Source organism: Grampus griseus (assembly GCF_964374135.1).
Source record: "Grampus griseus genome assembly, chromosome: 9".
Classification (NCBI taxonomy): Eukaryota; Metazoa; Chordata; class Mammalia; order Artiodactyla; family Delphinidae; genus Grampus; species Grampus griseus.
The window spans coordinates 59,053,074-59,074,483 of record NC_139003.1 but is presented as its reverse complement, the minus strand read 5'-3'; the positions used below and the strand labels follow the sequence as shown (position 1 = coordinate 59,074,483).

The following is a 21,410-nucleotide window of genomic DNA, read 5'->3' as shown; positions in this document are numbered from 1 at the left end:
TTTTAAGGATTGCTCATTAGATGAAATAAACAAACTTATAAAACATTTCCAATTGAAATTTGAACTCTGTAAATTACTACTGGTTCTGTTGTTATAATCCTACACATGTATTTAGTTTTCTAGGACTTTGTGGAGAGTACAAGTTCTGGTCATGATTAGTTGCAGTTACTTCTAAAAATCATTTATAGCTTTTTTTTAATGTGAAAGAAAAATGCTTATAAACATTTCTTTCTATACATGCTTTCTTGATTACTTCCAAAACTAGCATTTGATGTACATACTTCTGAATCTTCTTCATTCTATAAATGCTTTGTTTATTTTTCTTCTCCCCCCTCCTATTTTCAACTTATTTGAGGCTGCTGGAGGTACCACGTCCCATCAAGTTAGTTTCTCCTATTTTAATGGATTTAATTCACTCCTTAACAACATGGAACTCATTAGAAAGATCTACAGCACTCTGGCTGGCAACAGGAAAGATGTAGAGGTGACTAAGGGTAAGTGAGAATCTGAATTCTTGCCTGCAACTATCTTGGTGAGTTATTATTAGGGTAAAGAAGACAACTAGGAGTTTATGTTATAAATTTTTCTGTCCCACTGACACATATTAACCATATGGTACATGTGTGTTCTCCACCCTTAGATCAGACAAAACAATCTTCAGCACATTTTAAATAAACCCAAGACGGTCTTTGAATGAGGGAACCATGTAAAGTTTCTTAAATGTTTTCAAATCTTACTAAAACCTGAGCTAAATTGGCATCCTCTAAAGTGACCTTCAAAAGTACACAAGGAATTCCATAAACTTACACTGCTGACAGTGTGTGTTGATTGACTATCTCTGATCAAGATATCAGCATTTTAATGAGATTTTTTTTTTTTAAACAGAGAATTCCCTTCGGAATTCCACAGCTTCATTAATATTACGTCCTGGGACCTATGCATATTGAGTTTCATATCTCCTTCCTGGTTTTCCCTGACCCGCAATTTGAATGGCTTCCTGTGTCATTTATTCAAAGCCTTTGGATGACACCAAGCTTTTAGAGTCAATATTAGAGAAACTATTCTGTACACTTTTTCCAGATAAAGGAAAGAACTGCAAAAATTCTTACCCTATTTGGATTGACTTGAATTCTACGACTGTTAATAATAAAGTTTGGTGATGTTCGCTCATTCCTGTGCCTTGAGTTAACGCTGCATTTAGCGGCTATTCCTTCTTGAATCTTTCCCTTTTAACTCTTTTTCCATGCAGAGGAGTTTGTTCTGGCAGCTCAGAAATTTGGTCAGGTTACACCCATGGAAGTTGACATCTTGTTTCAGTTAGCAGATTTATATGAGCCACGGGGGTAAGTTGCTCTTTTTTTTTTTTTTTTTTTTTAATTAGCTTAATAAAGGGAGGTTAGGAGGTGGGGTAGGAGGACCGCAGCAAACCTGGAGAAAAAGAAGCCATATTAAAGATGACTCTGAAATATGGGAAACAAGAAAAGAAACGTTTTAAAATTCCATAATGTAAATTTTAATAAATTTGTATTTTGTTGTTGCTTGTGCTCGCTTTTCCCTCTAGACGTATGACGTTAGCCGACATTGAAAGGATCGCTCCTCTGGAAGAGGGAACTCTGCCCTTCAACTTGGCCGAGGCCCAGAGGCAGGTGGGTAAAAGGGAGCACACTTTCTTCCTGGTGTTTCTTTGATAGGGTCACCCAACCCCTTTTCACGTGCAGTTGCCTTTTGGACACTGGTCTCTGACCTACCATTTCTTTGTTTTGCACCAAAAATCCAGACCATTTCAAAAGACTGGAAAGAGAAATTACTTAGAGATATTCTGAGAAACAGATAATTGGCATTTGCTTTTCCTGTGAAAGATGGGGTGATTTCTTAACCGCCTTAGAAGCCTAACCCTTCCAAAAGAGGCAGAAGATCTTCTTCCCTCAATCTTGTGCTGGGAGAGGTGGGACTGGAGTCCCGTTTTGGTGTCACCGTCCCAGCGTCGTGTTGTGAAATGAAAGCTGGGCTCTGCCCCACAGAGAGGTACTTCATCAGGGCAACGCCCAACTGCCATGCCTGCCGGTTTTCTGAATATCAAAATGAGATAATTTTGTTTAGTCTGGAGTCATAGTTTGAAGGCTTTTAGACCTATTTTCTTTGTGAAAGGACTCATAAGTTATGTGGAAACAATTTGAGGAATGCTAAATTTTATTTTATGGTTAACAGAAACCAACCTCTTGAATTTGTGGAAGTCAGAAACCGAAGACCTGGGACCTCTTACATTTAACTCTTACTCGGCTTTCTATAGGTCAGGGTTATAGAATAAAAGCCTCCAGAGCATGTGTTGTGCTTACATGGTGTTTGTAAAATAAATCCACTCACAGACGAGCATCGTTTTAGAAAAATACCTCCTTTAAGGCAAAGCCATCTCCGAATCCTGTGAGACTTAACAGTTTTTGGCTGGGAGCTCCGGGTCTGTACAGAGACGCCAGTTTGACCACAATGGGTTGATGCGGGCTGCATTTTTAGGACGGGCAGGCCTCGGGCCAGGACGCCCTCCTTTCAGCTCTTTCCCACCCGATGGCAGCGGCAGGTTTTGTGTGCAGCGTGTAACTCAGAACGGTGGGTGTGCACTCAGTAAACCGTAACTAGGCACCTCTGGAAAACCAGCTGGCTGCCGTTAAAAGAGGAAGCCGATTTCCCTGAGTGCAGGAGAGAGAACTGTATAATCACGTGCAGAGGTGGAAGCAGCTCCGCTCTCCCCCGCTTTGATTTTTAAACACTGCTTACCAGATGATGATCTCTTCGTCTCTGTGCTACTATCTCCTGTAGAAATTTGGGGATTAAGAAAAAGGAGAGAATTTTTTTTTTTTTTTTTTTTAAAGATTCCTCCTGTTCTCCAGCTGGCAGTGGTATCCCACAAGTTTTCCTCTACGCACTCTGCAGCTTTTGAGAGTTTCAGATGATGGGTGCTTGTGGATCCTGGCCATGAAAGGGTTAGACGAGATTGATGAGATTTATAGGAGGAAATGATTGGCTGCTGCTTAGAGGTTTAGAGCAATTCACTGGGGGCTTGCCTGGAATATTCTTTACTATGTGAACCCCAGTGGGCCTGACAACATCGACACTCTCAAGCAATGGAGGTCATCTACCTGGTAGGCTAGGTGCCAACATTTATCCTCCACAGAGTGCAGGAGGAGGAGTCTGTCTTGTGTCGTTCTGTGAGCACACCACATTTCTAGCTTTAGAAAAGTTAAATGAAAGTCTGGGATTTCATTTATTTTGTCTTTGGATGAGTTAGAGATAGTGGTAGGTTCCTCTCCCCACCAACCTATTATTTTCAAAGTATTTTCACTCACTGTTTTGATGCCAGCACCTTTCTAAGTACTGCATATTTATATCCGTGTAAATAAAACAGTGCCTTTCCAACGGATGCTTCTGTCAAAATGAAGTTACTATGGTTAACAGATATAGATGGAAATCATCCATCTATACGGAGATAGCGTTGGATGCACCCCGTGGAATCTGCAGAAGAGATGTTTTACTTTCTTAAAGATGCATATTTCTATGTAAAGCTGTTTTCAGTTAAATAACTTTGAAGGAGATTCCAAATTATCTCATTGTATTAGAATTGTGCTACATTGACAGCAACTAAAACTCAGTGGGTTGATAGCTGGGATTGGTCATTATTTTCATTGTTCACTGATCTTAATTATCGTGGCTTTTGAAAAAACAAGTGTTACTGAATGTATTTATTCATTCAACAGGTATTTATTAAGCACCAGCTACATGCCACCCTCATGTGACAGCTCTGTGTGACATAAAATTGCTATTTTATTTATGTAGACAGAGAATGGAAATACTCTGAAATGTTCTGGCATCAAAAACACTGTAAGAATAATAGGTCAAAAGAACAATCATAATACAACAACTGACTGGCCTGAAGTATGAATTTAGAAAAGATGGACAAAAAAGGGGAGAAAGTATCAAATCACCTGTAGTACAACCACCTAGTTGTAGCCACTGTAAACATTTGGATACCTCTGGGTGATGAGATAGCCAAAATGTTAGTGTTATTATTATATGCATATACATACCAAAATAACTTTTTAAAAAATAGCATATTCACACACAGTCTTTAACATTGGTTTTAAAAGATTATCATGAAACATTTCAAACATTTTAAAAGGTAAAGAAAATCATACCATGAATACCTGTCTACTCACCATATTCTTTTTAGCCTGTTTTTGCTTTATTATACCTTATGAACACTTTTTCTGAGCATCAAATATCTTTTACAATATTGCTTTTTAATGACATACAATTTTGTTTTAAAGCTATAGCATTATTTTTAACCAGTCCTCCATTACTGGACATTTAGGTATTCTCAGAGTTTTTGCTCTTAAAACAGTACTGCTTTTTAATATTCTTGTAGCTTGATCCTTGTTTATATATATGATTATTTTCTAGCCTAACTTTTTATAAGTAGAATTGCAGGGTCAAAGTTCAGGTACATTTTAAGGGTTTGGGTGCGTATTGCCAAGTTTCCCTTCAGTTTATGCTCGATTAAATGGCAGATTTGAGAAGCTCTGTTTTTTTATCATCTCTTACCAGGTTGGATATTGCCATTAAACAAACAAACAAAAAAACCCCAAACCTACCAATTTGACAATTTGATTGATGAAGAATGATATCTCATTAATGTTTTTAAATTTGTATCTCTTTGATCACTAATGAGAATTGAACATTTGAAAATGGGTTCATATTCATAACATTTTGGGGACACATAACAGCTTTTATTATATTCAAACTTGATTTTAAAAATTAATAGCAATAATTACTTTTTATTAATAAGAACTTACAAAATCTAATCATCATACCTTCCTCTTTGACATTTTAGTTGTATCATGAGTTTAGAACCCAGTTGTAACTTTTAAAAAATAGTATGTGCTCATTTTTGTTCTGTCTTCCTTTCTGTCTCCTGTTTTCTCACTCTGCAATTCCTGTGCGTGCAAAGAAGAAGGCCTCAGTCGATTCATCTCGACCAATTCTCCTACAAGTTGCAGAGTCGGCCTACAGGTTTGGTCTGGGTTCTGTTGCTGGAGGTGAGTCATGGATGAGTGCAAATTTTTCATTTTTGTTATTCCTCTTTTTCCTCTGATTTTCCACCTTGAAATACGGAAGGACAAAGCCTCCTCTGGTCTTTCCCTGAGCTAGTTACCAGTCTGTATCTGTGTGATAGGATAATAGCAAAGGGAACTTTTTCCTCATACCTACATCTGATCAGGGACTTAGAAGTGACTTTTTTCTCTTATTTATCTGCAGACAGGCTTTCTAGAGACGGGTTAATAATGAGGTTAGGCTGTAGTGATGTGCATTTTAAAATTTGAACTGTCTGTGATATCCTTTTATCGGGAGAGACTTGAATGAAAATCCAGTTATTTATTAAGGGTGTAGAGAGTTTTAAAACTTGTATATACAAAATTTGTTTTTTTCTTCCATCCACATCTTCTCTTTGATGTTAACCAACTCCCCCTTTCCTCTGACCTTAATTTCTTCTGAAATATTGTTATTCCTTGATTTTAGCTGTTGGAGCCACTGCTGTGTACCCTATCGATCTGGTAAAAACTCGAATGCAGAACCAGCGATCCACTGGCTCTTTTGTGGGAGAACTTATGTATAAAAACAGCTTGGACTGTTTTAAGAAAGTGCTACGCTATGAAGGCTTCTTTGGACTGTATAGAGGTTAGTGCCATGTGCTAAATTCATGAAAGGGGAAATAGTAGTCAGAGGTTTGGTTTTTCCATCTGAATGCCTGAAATGTATTAGAGAGACTGTGTTAAAATGGAAATACAGCAGATTCTCAATTATCCATGCTAATGGGCGTAGGCTGGAGGCATCTAGGGCATGGCTAATCAAAACAGCCCATAATCTGAAAGCCATTTATATTGCTCTGCCATATGTTTTATTTCTTAAAAGTAATTATTTTCATAACCATCTCTAGTGAGTTTTTAAAAGGCTTGTATTGTTTGTGTTCTTGAACTAACTCTACTCACCACCTAACAGGGAAAGGCAGCTGGGGGACAGGACAGAGCCTACTTGGGACTAATGATTCTCCTCGAATATTCCACAAAAATGTCTGTCAGGCCAGTACCCAGGGGTTCAGTGCAGCGCTCGTTCCTTGACTGTCTCTTTCTGAGTTAAGGTTGCCCCTTTCCCTTCCTCTGACTCTGAACCCAATGAAGTTAATTCACATACCACTCTAGCAGGGCAGTCCTTCTCTATCCAGCTGCTTCTGTAATCACCTAAGGCTCATTAATCAACAAGAACAGTAGCAAGAAGTATGTCGTCACAAATGGAAAGGATCCCACAGACCCTGACTGCTTGCCCACCGGCACTGGCCTAAAGGACATGACTTAACTTCCCAGCCACTCCCTCTGTGATTGCCTTCTACAGAGAGAAGAGAAGTAACTGTATTTGCATCAGCTAAAATCCAGTATCGTGAGGCAGTTCCAGCTAAGCCACTTTGCCATATGGCGACTGCAAAGCTGACGGGGTCTTCCCTCCCTTCCCCTACCAGGAGATAGTATTTAGTACTCTGCAGAGACAGACCTTGAAGCCGTGTAAGCAGCCGTGTGAGCCCATGCCTCTAGGCCTCTTCTGCCATCTGCTGATTCTAGTCTTCCTCTTAAGCACCCAAGTTAAAAATAAAACAACAACAAAGACCCCTCTTGAAATCTCTCACCTTAGCAATGAGGAGGTTTCAAACCCCAGAGAAGTTCCATTTTGCAGGTTCTTTTGTGTAGGGAGATAACCTCCATCAAAGGCCTTTTGATCTTTCCTCTGCCCTCTTTCCCTCACCCCCTGCGTCTTCTCACAATTGGGAAGGTCTTTGACCCCAGGTGATTGATGATGGCCCTTACAGGGTCACTGCCTTTCATTTGAAATACTTTTCCCTCCTGGTGACAACAAACCTCGCAAGTGAAATGTCTCCCGAAATGTCTCCCCGAGTAGTACAAGGTTAATGTCACAGTTCCTGCTTTGCAGTGATTCAGGCAAAGGCTACTGCTACCTGTTCATGTGGGTTGTTTTCTGTGGGCAGAGCTTTGAGCCTCAAAGCGGACAAACGTCTCAGCCTTGGCATTGCTTCACACACTACTTTTATGGGCTTCCCTTGGTGTTGGATTAAATGTCAAGGGTGCCTTTAGAATTGTGAGACATAATGTTTGTCCTGCTGAATGCCTTTAACATGCTTGTTTTGACCTGATTTGTTTGAATTTTGAGTCCCTTCTCTTTCCTCTTTGACCACACCTGGTGGGTTTTGATTCTTGGTCGCATCTTGAATTCCTTCCTCAACCTATCCTTTTGACCCCATGGACAAAACAGCTTAAAGCGTACCTGAGTAGTGAGCTACTGTGGGCCGTCCGGTAAACCTCATGCTGTTTCAGTTATATCAGTGAGACTGGCAGAACTGGTTTTAACTCCTCAGGGATGGGGAGTAAGCCGGCCTGTCAGGCAGACGTGGAGGCTCCCTTTGAACACCAAAGAGGCAGCCCCTCATCCTTTTCCTGGTTTAGAAAGAGCCATTTATCTAACCTGTTTTGGGTGCCTGATCCCTAAGGCGTTCTCTTGTCAGAGGATGATAAGTAGAGTGTGAATATAAGATGATTAGTGCTAGGAGTCACCTGTGTTCATTTCTCCCTGACTTCTTATCTCTTCTAGTAGACAATTTTAGAGCAAAAGATGTGCTATAAAGCTTTGTTTAGTTTCTGTTTCGTAATTTGGATCTTGAGAGCACAGAGATTGGCAGTTTAGGCTTTTGAAAAAATGATATACGGTCTTGCTTCATAAATGAATTATTCCTATTCTTGATTGGTTGGGGACTAATTCCCTTTAGTGCCTTGCACATAGTCATTGATTAGTAATTGTGTGTAACTGTATATTTGTAAATGCTTATCATTGGACAAGAGAGGGATCTGATGAAAACGGGAAACTATCATTACCAGCCAAAAATTATAATAGAAACAAAAAAGACCCCAACTATTTCTGAGAATCAGTATCCTAACCTTCGTGTAGAAGGTCAAGATATAAAACACCCAGCATGTGATTCTTTGACGATAAATTTCTTATTAAATGTAATTTTGTTTAAAATTTTAATATTCCAGGGGAAAACAGTTAAATTTTAATTCTGAGAATTTAGAATTGCTGCTGTTCACACTCCACCTAGCAATACTTGAGAAGGTGACAGAGTACATCTCTAATTTATAAACATGTTTCAAAATATTGAGCCTATTTTTTCCTGTTATGGAATTTTGCTTAACATGTAATTTTTCTGCATCAAGACATATATAATTGCTAATGTTTCCCGAAGAGTATAATTTGGGAATGTTGCATAAGTAAGTTTTCTCCCCTATTGTAAAGCTATCTTTATGTATATTTGGAGGAAAAGTTGGCAGTTGGCCCTGAAAGAAGGTGCTTGCAGCATGCATCCTTATTACAAGGTTAATGTAGCATCGCTCTCCCTCTCTTTTTTTTCTTTCTTACAACAAGAATACGGAACTCTAAAGGAAGCGGTTTTGTATTTAGAAATAGTTCCCTGTGGAGCTCTGAGAGCGAAGGCTCTTTTTGAAGAACTCATTCGGCGCGAGTTGTTTTCCTCTGTCCTTTCTCTGGCAGTTGCCAGCATCTGTGCGCGGTCCTGGAAGTTATCCCATCATAAGCAGGGACCACATTTGAATCACGGCCCCGTCATCAAAAGGTGACTGATAACAGCTATGGGGATTTTTAGCACTGTCTTCAGTTGATGCTGAGTCCTAGGTATTTTAGTGTTGTGAGTTGGTGAGGTCTTCTCTCCATGTTTCTGTGCAGCTCCCTGCTTCTTTGTCTCTCAGAGCCTCTTATCTTTGGGGGGTAAGTTTGGTTGTTAGACGTGATCCCCTTAGAAATCCTATGAGACTGACTCTGCAACCCTTCTCTATAATGCAGACTACTTTCTTTATAAGAAAATTATTGATTTTCCTAGGTTTTTCTGTAATTTTTGAAATTCAGACCCTTTAGGCTAAGTCTATCTGTATCACAGGAAATAACACCCAAGAAAATCCAAATCTCCCTGAAGTCACTTGTAAAAGTCTTCCTCTATTTCCTCCCCAGTCTCCAGATTGATTTAATGCACTCAGGTGTTTAAAATCCTTAATGAATTACCTGACAGCTCATTTGGTTTGAATGAACTACATGACCAAACGAGTCAGTTATTGGCTAGCTGTAGACTTGGCATATCAAAGAGAAACAATTGATTGGGTAATCATCCATAATTAAATGCTCTTAACGTTCCAGGAATAACTAATTTCTGCCTCTAAATTTTTGCTACACTCTCCTCTCTCAGATGCTTCAGGTAATGAGATGAGTACCCTTAGAAATTGGAAAATGTTATGGGGAGGGAGGACCACGGGGAGAAAGATGGATTCAGGAGAAATACTTCCTAAAGGAAGGTTTTAGTTTTTATTTCTGTTCATGGGAAAAAAAGAAAATCTGCCAGAAAGGGAAATTAGATCACTTTGTGAATTAAACTTAATTTGGAGTACTACTTAGTCTTTGAGGCAGTTGGCAAAAAAAAAAAGAAAAAAAAATTTTTTTTTTTTTTTAATCAGCCCATTGACCAGGCTTGCAGAGTTTTAAATGTGTCTATTTCGGGTTGTCTGCGTGATGCAAAAGCAGTCGTCTTCCATCCTGGAATGTTCTCAAGGTGACATCTAGAGGATATTGTGGTGATATCTCAGGAAGTTTTGTCAGATAGCTAGTTTAAGCTATGTCTCTTGGGTGGTTAATGGTTCTGTAGAAGGCAGTATCCAAATTATGTGGATCCACAGTGAGATTCCTTCTTGCTTAATTCTTGTAGATAAAAATAAGTTTAAAAATTCTATCACCAAAATAAAGCAATTGGAGGTTGTACAAGTCTATTTTGCATAACTTAAGAAGCCATGCATCTTGGCACAAACCACAGTGAATCTGTACACTTCACTGAGTCATGGTGTCCATTCGTGTCCACCAAAGCTTCTAATGAGTGCAAAATGGTTTGGTTTGAGTCGTATTTTCTTGGCCATTTCTGCACATTTTCATTTAGGGTGTTAAGCTGTGAGTAGATCAAAAAGCAGATATTTGGTTATAGAAAATCAAGTGAAAATGAGCAAAAGACTTGGACAGTTCCTGAGCTGGGTAATCAAATCTCCAGAAATCTCCCGTGAGCACAAAGCATTAAAAGGGGAGACTGAGGTGACACAGACTTGGAACTAAAGTGGGTGGGAGTATCGTCAGAGGCTTGAGAGGGCTGAATGAGAACAATGATGAGCTTAGAAAATTGGGAAAGATGGAACTAGACGTAACCTGGAGAAGAGAAGATTAATTAGTGAACGAATTAGTTCTAGACCTCAAGAATGATCATTTATTACCAGCTACTGCCAATGCTGAGACTGAGACAAGGGAAATAGATTAAATCTCAGCAGCAAGGAAATTTAGATAGAAGAGAAGATAACCAAGACCCTGAAAGTTGCCATATACCAGAGTGAAAACCTGAAGGAGGAGAGGGTATGATTCTTCTTCCCAATGACCTTCACTTCTAGAAATCCTCCAAATAGAGGAGTCACAGGAACCAAGGTTTTTCTAGACCATAACAGTATCATTCCGTCATGCTTTAACAATCAGTCTCCCAGAGGCATCTCCTGAGCCATAGCTAAAATAATAGATGGTTCTTGACATTTTGAGCAAAAATATTTAACCCAGATAAACAAGCATTTAAATCTTAATATCTGCTATGCCCCCAGCTCCACTGTACGCTCAGCTTGGAGTGATATCCTGAGAGCTGGTGGAAAACTGGATAGTAACGAGGGCCATGAAAGGGGATAGTGTAGTTGGGAGAGGAGGGGCGTGCCTCGTGCTTGGGGGCTGTGTGAGTCAAAAGCAGACAGACACAGGGGAGGGGCGGGGCGGGGAGGGGGGTGGGGGGAGAAGAAAGCTTGAACAAGTGAAGAGAGAAGGCCATGGAAATAGGAGCAGGAAGAAAAGCTGTGAGGCAGGGCACACAGAGTGCTGATAGCTCCAGAATGAAGGTTAATCTGATGTTGAAAGCAAGGAGGGCTCTCTGGGAAGATGGGGACAAGTGTAGGGGCCTCCACGGTGAGGTCAGGAGGCTAAGAATTTAACATCGGAGGGGTTGCCTCTGGGTTGAAACTAGATAACATAGAAAAGTGCTAGATGTGGTTTCAGCTACAGCAGTAGGAGTATTTTATGCATTAATATCCCCTACCAAGCTCTACTGCCTGTCTCTGCCCTGGATGCCTTGGATGCTGTCTTACGTGCCTTAAGCTACCTTTCTCAGGGCTGGGCTGGCCACTCTTGAACTTGTTTTCTGTCTGACCTGAGACAGAAATGCTGCTTGAATGATGGGTTTCTCCCTTGCTGTGGCCCGACATCATCTGTGCCCCTCCGTGTCTTGTCCAGTGTGGTCTGTTGGGACAGCTGCCGCATGGCGGTTACAGTTGTTTGTGGACCCTCAGCCCGGCTTCTGACCCGCTGCTTTCTCTGAGCCTCGTTCCCCAGTTGAGCCCTGACTCCCACTTGTCCACTAGGTTATAGTCTGCAGCTCAGCTCTGCAGGTCAGTGCCTTCTCCTGTGAGAGCCTCATATTCTCTGGAGAGAGAGACGTGGAGGCAGATGTGCGTGCCCACCACATAGCCGCCCTCCTCTTACTGTGTGAAAGGACCCAGCCCTGCAGCCTGCTAGCCCAGCGTGAGCCGGCACCCAGAGAAAAGTTTCAGAACATTCTGGGCTGGAAAGAAATGCCTTTTTTGGCGCCATAAATCCACTAGAGTGCACAGGAAAAAGCTGAGCATTCCAGGGCCGAAGAGCCCTGCTTTGGGAGGCATCACGGACCCGAATTCAACTCAGTGCCACAGCACGGTCACCAAATGGTGAGGGACTTGGGAGAAGCTGCTTAGTCTCTCTAGAGCCCAGTTTCCATGGAAGAAGGGGAGGATAGTGATGCTGATGAAGGTGAAGAACAAAAAGACACCTCTGTAGTACTTACTATGTGCTTGGCACTCTTCTGAGGGTTTTGTGTATATTAACTTGTTTCATCTTCGAAACTACCCCATGCACATGGTACTGTGTTTATCCCTATTTTACAGATGTGGAAACTAAGGTACAGAGAGGTTGGGTAACTTAACCACAATTACCCAGCTACTAAATAACAGTCAAAATTCAAACCCAGCAGCCTGGCTCCAGACTCCATGCTCTTAAATCGCCCGGCTCTTCTACTCCTCGGGAGAAATTACATGGTAAAAAGTTGCTTATCATCAGAGGTTGAGAACTGTTTTAGTTCTTAACTGAAACATTTTATTTTAGCTTGAAAACATAGTTGAAGGTGTGGTGTTATGTCTGTACTGCTTCCTTATCTTTGCCTAAAGTAAGCGGTGCTGCTAGACACTGTCAGACCGCGTGTGCCCTCGCTGCTTGGCGACAGCTCTTCTAAGGATGGGCATAATGCCATGGCAAAACAGCATTGTACTCCTAACCTACTTCCCTAGTTCCTATACTGCCATAGTCACCTAATTCCGGGCTGTGAGCGTTATTCAGGATGAATTGCCTCTTGTAAGCAAGAGGATAATCAAGAGTATGCCTTGAACAAATAGGTAGAAAGAAACTTTCATCACCTGTTTTGAATACATAATATAGGTTGTGAACAGTGTCTGGCTCCTTGTATACATTTACTGATATCATTATCATAATAAACCGATGAGTCGTAATTGGCATCCTTGGTTTACTAATGAGGAACTTCGAGTTCAAAGAATAATGTCCCCAAGATCACTCAGCACAAAAGAGGTGCAGACCTAGGATTCCCGCCCAGGTCTGTCTACCTCCGTGGCCCGTGCTCCAAGCCATTCATTTTGCTGCCGAGCCACTGGAAACAAATAGCTTTAATTAGGCCAGCATTATTAATGAGTCTCTTTCGTAGTCCCTTCTAACTCTGAGATTCTAGAATTATATTTCTAAAAACGTAGTAGCCCTCTGATCAGCACACTGCTCTCGGGAACTTCCTTTTGGGGGTTCTGTGTGAAGCCTACAGTGGAGGTTCGTGGTATGGGCTTAGTTCCCACACCTCCAGCTCAGTGCTTTCTCATTGGGTTGCATGAAGGTTGGGAATCAGAGGGGATAGTGTGATTTATATCTCAACCCCATGAAATCTCAAGACAAAATACTGTATTAATATTGTACCCTGTAAATCTTTTCTCGCATTAGCAGCCTTCTGGTGAAGTTTGCCAAGGAAGCATTGCCATATGTGCTGATGGAGCTGAACTAAAATGAGACGATTAGAAAACTAACCACACTAATAAATTTCATTTGAGGCAGTTGGAAAACAGACTGCTGTTTTGACAAGTTAGAAACAACACACACATCCATTCTCTGTTTCTAATGGTTAAAATGAATTTCCAGAATCCAACAGAAACATCTTGTATTAGAAGCCTAATTTTTCTGCTGAGTTACCCAGACGTCAAACATACATGTGCTTTAAACTCCAGTGTGATGGCGTTGAAGTGTCTTCACCAGACTGGCTGTTTTAAGGCATTACCGGGCCACACTACCCTTCCTCCCTCTGAGGTCAAGGAACCGGGAGGTTTATTGAAATTCCCACCTCTCTGACTTTCCTTGTCCTGCAGGTCAGGGCCCCTCCCCTCCCAACGGGCACTTGCCCACAACTAATGGTGTCAAGGCCCACATCTGTCCTGGCTCTCAGATTGTCATCCACAGCTACCCTTTGCTCCCTAGTTTGCCAGGGTTGTCACCACAAGAATGGTACTTAGCCAGTACCTCACTGAGTGCCAGCATCTGGCCCAGGTCTTAGGAATGGATTTGTACTTTGGTTTTGTTCTTACTGGGTTGAAGTTACTCACTTAATACAGTGGAACTCAGGGCCTTAGATTAAATTACTTTAACCTCCTAATTACTCTTCGTGCCTTGGGTCTCTGCCCTTACCGTCTGTCCTTCACCTGCCTCCAGAACTTTTTACTTTTTGAACTTGACTCTTTAAAAGCCAGCCCATGTGTCTACAGAATTTTTTCCAACCCCCTTAGTGTGGCCTGGGGAGAAGCAGTGCAGTATACCGGCCAGGAGCGCCCCCTTAGAGCCAGACCACCTAGGGTTGAACCCCACTGCCCCACCTAACAGCTGAGCAACCTTAGACGGGCTCGGAGAAGTCTGCCTCAGTTCCTCATCTGTTGATGGGATAAAAATAACATGTGCTGAGTTATTGTTATTGACTACTTGTGGTGTAGATTACATGTGTTGATTCATAAAGCGCATAGAGAGGTGCCTGGCATGTACTGGCTGTTGTCCTTATCGCCGCTACCATTGTTTATTACAATGTCAGTGATCTCACCACAGCCTCCAGTGACCTCGCCCTCACCCTGACTGTGCCACGGTCTTGAGAAATGTTGGTGCCTTTTCACGCTCTGTCCCCTCTGCCTGGATCACCTTGCCCTCTGTTCTACTCATGTCTCTCTTCTCCAGTGAACCTCTGCTTATCCTTAAAGAATCAAGTTAAGTATCTCCTCTTCTTTGATGCTTTTCTCCCTCCTGCAGGCAGAATAACTGGTTCTCTCCACTGTGTTCCCATAGTACTTTGGTGCCCCGGGGCTGTGATACTCAGCACTCTGTTTCTAGGTGGTGTGTCTCCTTTCTGGCACACAGAGACACCTAGGGCTCCCTTTTCTTCTGAACTGACACCGGCTCCAGGGGATGCCACAGACCTTACTATGTTCATCCCAGTTTCTTCCAGTACCAGGCACAGAAAGCATTTGGTAGATGTTTGCTGAACAAATAAATATTTGCTGCCCTATATATAGTCTTAAAAGCAGGGTTTTCTCTATTGTTTTGTTTTGCTCTCTGCTGTTCACAGTGCATTACTAAATTTATAGTGAGAAATACAAAACTCGATAGCTTAAAAGGCTGGCTGAAGTGGTTGCATCTAACGCTGTAGTCACTTGGCTCTGTGGGCTGTTTTTTATTAGTCATTTAAAAACACCATCACAGGGTAGTTAAAGAGACAGGAGATCATCATTTAAATCACAGTGCTATCAACCCATCCATGGCTTGGTCTACAATTTAATGATGAGAGTAATACATCTAGCAAGTAAATATTTAACTAAACATTTTGGTACTTGACCTGAATGCAGAGAGTAGAATGGAAATTGTAAATGTTAAGATGTAGTTTAACCAGCTTATCCCTGAATTTTACTGGTAGAAATTAATATTGTACTTTCATAAAGTAATAATAAAGCCTTTCTCCTCATAGATGTTATCTCATGGTATAAGTAAAGGATTAATAAGTGAGCATAGTTTAGGAGGAGAGAATTCTTACTTTGAATAAGAACGTTTGCTTTGCCCAGATGGTTCCATATTCACATTTTCTGTGCTGTTTCGGTTCATTTAGATTAAAAAGAGTATAGCCCCCGGGCTTCCCTGGTGGCGCAGTGGTTGAGAGTCCGCCTGCCGATGCAGGGGACACGAGTTTGTGCCCCGGTCCGGGAAGATCCCACATGCCACGGAGCGGCTAGGCCTGTGAGCCATGGCCGCTGAGCCTGCGCATCCGGAGCCTGTGCTCCGCAACGGGAGAGGCCACAGCAGGGAGAGGTCTGCGTACCACAATAAAAAAAAATTAAAAAAAAAAAAAGTATAGCCCATACTCACGCTAGCAGAGGCATAGGGGAACTTTTGGTAAGGGTTCACATGAGAGAGAAGGAAATCCGAGATCTCATAGGGATCCCAGGGCAGGAGTTTCACTGGAATCTGGCCTCCGTGGGACCGGAAGATGGTCAAGGCCGTCCCTCCCACCTGTGCACCTTTCATGGGCTGTGTGTTTTCTCTCTCTCTGGTGTCTCCATTCTATTTGCTACACATTTTCTCCTGCCAGTCTTCTTCCTTTTCGTGTCATAGTTGCTACTTCCTTGTGGCATTATCACACATGTCTTCAGCTGGCCACTTTCCCCACTCCATCTGGCACCGTCTCAGTTTGCTCCTTTGTGCTGACTGACTCATCACCTTGTCACGCTCCTGGGAGAAGGGTCCTGACTGGGCAGCTCTACTCTTGGTGCCAGGTCACAGGGCCCAGGTTGCTGAACTCACTGGCTGTACATCTTTTAGGTGTCTTGCCCTTGGGGATGAAATAGGCTCAAAATATGGCTGCCTAGAGAAGACGTTGCAAACCCAACTGTTTATAGGATCCAGGCAGCTTAGTTATATCAGTGAACAAATGAGGCTGGTTGTGAAAGGCAAATACACATTTGCCTGTCAGGCAGAGGACAGAGTTGGGTGTTGTCTAAAGGCATAGACTCTTGAGGAAGATGGCTTAAATTTGAATCCCAGTCTCACTATTTATCATTTGGGTAACTGAGAACAAATTACTTAATCTCTATATGCCTCAATTTCCACTCTACAGGGTGGTTTTAAGGATTAAATGAGTTAGTAAAGTGCTTAAAATGGTGCCTGACACATAATAAACGATACGTTGGCTGTTTTTAGAGGAAATTTTGATTAGAATCAGCATCCTTATCATTTAGTTTTACGATGAAATGAGCTTTCTCCAATTCTGCCTAAAACATGAAGCTGTCTTGTTCTATTTAGTTTCTCCCTTTTTGTAAAGCCATAAGCCCAGAGAGATATTTCTCTATTGTGAGGATATCAACAGAGCAAGAAATGATGAATGATAATTGGCACTTGTCCTTATTGCCATGCTGGCATTAGGGCGTGGCGGGGACCTTGCTGAATTGATGCTTGGGTCCTGTCTAAAGGGCAGAGCCTCACCCAACTGGAGGTAGATTGCTGTGATGTCAGAAGGAGGCCCAGAGCTGTCACATCCATTAATCAATCAGTTGATCAGTCTAGTCATCCATTCAGCCATCTATCTATCTATATAATCTCAAATTATGTTTAAAACCTGTGCTACTCAGCAAAACACATCTGCAAGCTGGATGCACACATCCCTCGAGCTAGTGACTTTTGGCTGTAGGCTGTTTCTTTAAGAAGATGATGTGGGGCTTCCCTGGTGGTGCAGTGGTTGAGAGTCCGCCGATGCAGGGGACACGGGTTCGTGCCCCCGTCCGGGAAGATCCCACATGCCACGGAGCGGCTGGGCGCGTGAACCATGGCCACTGAGCCTGCGCGTCCGGAGCCTGTGCTCCGCAACGGGAGAGGTCACAGCAGTGAGAGGCCCGCGTACCGCAAAAAAAAAAAAAAAAAAGATGATGATGTGGGCAGAGCTGGTCTCTCCAAAGAGGCTGAGGGTGGACCTTTTAATATAGTGAATTAGGAAAGTGTACTTACTGGTGACGTATAACACCATGAAGACCCTCCCAAGGACAGCAGCATGACACGGCAACAGTAGATTCTGATCCTTGGGGTTAGCTTACTGAGTGTTTCCAAGGAAAGGCATCTGTCTTTGATTTGATTTTCTTAGATGAAAAAGGTAACTTTTTTTTTTAGTTCAAATATGTAGGTCCACTACTGTCATAACTGCCTTTCCTAGAAGTGGCCCTTTCCTGTCAAAGACCACACCTCCTCCTGTGCCCTGATTTTTAATTTCCACTCCACCTATCGTGTCCAAAACTGAGCTCGGCCGTCTTCATCTGTACCAGGTGTTAGTGCTAAAAACTGAGCTCTAGCAGTCAGAGCCAGTTACACACACACACACACACACAATCACACACACACACACACACCCATCACTATACCCTGTTTTCTGCGCCACAGAGTGGTCTTTTGAAAATATGAGGTAGCACATCACTCTCCTCCTAATGGAAACCCTTCTTACCTAACTTGGAATATATCGGGCTTCGGGGTCCGGGTCTGCAGCGTGGCATCGGGCCCCACCTATGCCTCTCCCTGTGCCTGCCTCCTGCGAGGTGATGTACTGACACTCTCCCTCATTTTTGAGCACACCAGGCTTGTTCCCACTCTGCTGTCTTTGCCCCGTCTGTTCCCCTTCCCGAAATGCAATGCATGTTTCCCCAAATTTTTCAGCAAGGCCTCTCCCTTCCTTCCATCTGAGACCAGTCAGAGGGAGCCTCGTTTGTCTTGAGCTTGTCACAGAGTCATAGTTGCTAAATGTATGAATGGCTGAACCGTGGGCAGTGTGTTGGGGGGGGAGGAGCTGAGAAAGGCGTTAGAGAAAAAGAGTATTTTCACTAAAGTCCACTGATTTAAGAGGCGGGAGGGAAAAAAGCAAATCTGTGGAATAATGAGATTTCCTGTATCACTAATACTGTTGATTTACCCAATGTGCAAACGATCCAGAACGTGAGGGGGAATTTACTCAGGCCTGATGTAGCTCTTAGACATTAGTACTTAAACATTCCATTTCAAGTGTTCTCGTTCAAGGTAAGAGCAGAAAGTGGCAGCAAAGATTGCCCCAGTTTTTACATTGTGATCCCCCTCTTTAGAGCTGTTGATGTGTTTAGTTAATGTTAATTTACTTAATATGCTTCTACTTTTTGTTGTTTCTCAGGTCTCTTGCCACAGTTATTGGGAGTCGCCCCAGAGAAGGCCATAAAACTTACAGTAAGTCTTTGATTTGATGCTTCCGATGAAGGGAGTTTGCACACACTCAGGAATCTAGCAGAGATTATTATGTGAAACAGCAGGTCTGTGTTTCCTCAGAGGCGCTAACTGATTTGAACATGGAGGTGCTCACCACACATAGCTTTTTATTATTCCCCATTTAACAGTGAACATCTGAAAATGTGATAATATACTTGAACAAGGTTTTGGGTGGTTGCCACCACCATCATCATTGTCATCATCACTATAGTAGTGGCAGCAACAGCAGCTAAATTTCTTTCAATACCTACCATATTAGGTGCTTTCCATGTATTATCTGTTACTGTTTTACTCTCAAGCAAGGTGTGACCCACAGTTTACAAGTCAGGAAAGTGAGGCCCACGGGGATTAAGTATTTACGTGTGTTTGCACAGGTCGTTAGTAGGAAGACTAGAATTCAAAACCAGATTTTTTCTGACTCCAAAACATATTGTTCAAGTACACATGCTATTTACAGAATTCGTGTTCGGGGCGTATTCCGTACACATTTGCCGAAGTGACATGTTTAGGGGTCTGAGTTCTAGTTTAAGTTGATCCTCCATCATATTGGTTCTCCAGTGCCTGACTCCTGTCTGACAGGTGGTAAGTATTCAGTATGTATTTGTGCAATGGATAAATAATTGCATTTTCATCACCAAGGTCATAAAGTCCCAGAAAGTTAAACTTCACTTTTGGATTGGGCTGTGTAGCATTGGTCCTGAAATTCTTCTTTTACCATCTTATTATGTGACCTTGGGACAGCTAATCTTTTGATTGATCCTTAAAATTGCTTGTAGTACATACCCTTTTGAGAATGTTATACTTAATTAATTAATGAATGCTCTTGATGTTCTCTCAGAATCCTTGAGAAATTTTTTAAATACTGAATTTCTACTAAGCTAAAAGATCCGCTGAGCCAAATTTGTCTCGATGATGCTGTTTTAGATTAAATCTTGTTGGAAAACTTGAAAGTGATTTTTTAATCAAATCCTATAAAACAGTTTTTAAGTTATAAAATGTATGTTTTAATTTTGTCTCTGTTGTTAATATGTCTCTCTTTTTATGCTATTGTAATGGCAGGACATATTTGAATTAAGCTTGTAAGCCACCTCTCTTAATTGTTTTCTCCGTGAAACATCAGGAATACGTATTTATATATTTTACCTTTCAGTAACTATGTATATGCTATTAAGAGCAAACTCTTAAGATACTTCATTTATTCAGTTTATGATTACTCCAGTACAGTGACAGAGAAAAGTAACATTTATTTACAGTTGTATATTTATATGTGTTTAATGGCTTTCTCTATATTTTTCATCAGCTTCTGTAAATATTTTTCTTCCAGGTGAATGATTTTGTGAGGGATAAATTTACGCGCAAAGATGGCTCAGTCCCACTCGCAGCAGAAATTCTTGCTGGAGGCTGTGTAAGTACCTTTTGCAGATATCTACATTGAAAAGACTTGTTTCACATACATATCACGACCGTGCTACACAAGTGTGGACTAAGGCTTCTGTTCACCACAGGTCCCGTTCAAGGGCAGAGTCTACTAGGGCACCTCGGCTTCTCCTAGACAGGCGGACCACTCCTGAGGTGGAAGGGTAAACGTCTCTGTTAAGTCATGCCTGTTAAATTCGCCATTGCTAGCAGTTGGTTCTGCAGGAGAAGCCATTTGTGGCAGAAGTGTTTGACCTTTGAACAGATCTTTGCTAACCTATTTTAGAGTTTATTTTTCATACATTCTTTCCTCATGGCACCCTCTGCTGGGTCAGGCACTGAAATTTGTAGTTTGAAGTCAGCAACCATAGCTCTCTGCTTTGCTTTACTTCACAAATGCCAGCAACTCTTCAAGTTCCCCAGTGCTTCCAGGAGAAGGATGTGGGAGGTGACTGGCTGAGTGCGCTCCGCATTGTCAGAAATGCTTAGAACGAGTATTTCTTTATATGGATGAACAACCTGCATCTTGTTCTTGAGCTCAGCAAAACATCATGTCTTGTTTTATTTCATGTACAGGTTTGTTCACGTGAATGTAAATACCTTATGTAAGTTAAACTCTTATACAAAGACTGGTGCTATTTAAAGATAAGATTGGTTAAATAAATGGTCTTTGATCACTAGGGCAATAAAAATTGGTATATTTTCCATCTACACCTGTGTTTCTTGTACAAAAGATGAGGTCACTTTTTTTTTTTTTAAATTCACTTGTTCTGTGCAGGAAATGGTGTTCATAAAATGATCTTTTCTTGAAAAGTCCTTGAGTTTAGAAGTTGGGAAAACACCCGAGAATATTAAACCTTTGTCTGGAGAGGGCTTATTGTCCTAACATTGAATGGGGTTCCCTGAACGTAGCAGGAGCTACAGGGTCCTAGCTCCTGGTAATTCTTAAGAGATGGACGGAATTTGGCTACAGCCTGACTTTCTGTTTGATCACTGACCTGTCAGAGACAGCCAGGTAAGATCCCCTTGTCCTGTAACTTTAGGAGCATTCAGGGTGGAAAAAGGGAGCCTTTAATGTCCTAAATAAAAAGGGCACACAATAATAATCCAGAAGAATATTAGGAGTTGCAGAAATGGCGCTTGCCGGTAAGTACTCGTCCTTTAAAACAACTGTAGTTTCCAGTTGAATAACTAGATTTTCTGATTTTCAATAGGCATAACCATGGGCTATACCTAAGTCCATCCTTGAAGCTATTACAAGGGTCCCGAGAGAGTAGGGCATTTCAGTAGGTCAGGTGGGTTTGTTTTTTTTTTAGAAGTCAGGTTTTAAACTTTCTGAAAAGACATGATTACATATCTCTGTAAGAATT

The 21,410-nt window shown here is 41.8% G+C and overlaps 1 protein-coding gene across 1 annotated transcript in view; it reads left to right on the top strand.

The window, feature by feature from the left end:
• SLC25A13 (solute carrier family 25 member 13) overlaps positions 1–21,410 on the top strand; it is a gene marked incomplete at its 5' end in the record, with an annotated part of 203,471 nt that overhangs the window by 130,614 nt on the left and 51,447 nt on the right. Inside the window, 7 exon segments of the mRNA XM_082662488.1 lie at positions 356–494; positions 1,250–1,343; positions 1,562–1,646; positions 5,000–5,087; positions 5,569–5,727; positions 18,533–18,585; positions 19,949–20,029. Coding sequence (XP_082518614.1) covers positions 356–494; positions 1,250–1,343; positions 1,562–1,646; positions 5,000–5,087; positions 5,569–5,727; positions 18,533–18,585; positions 19,949–20,029 — 699 coding nt within the window.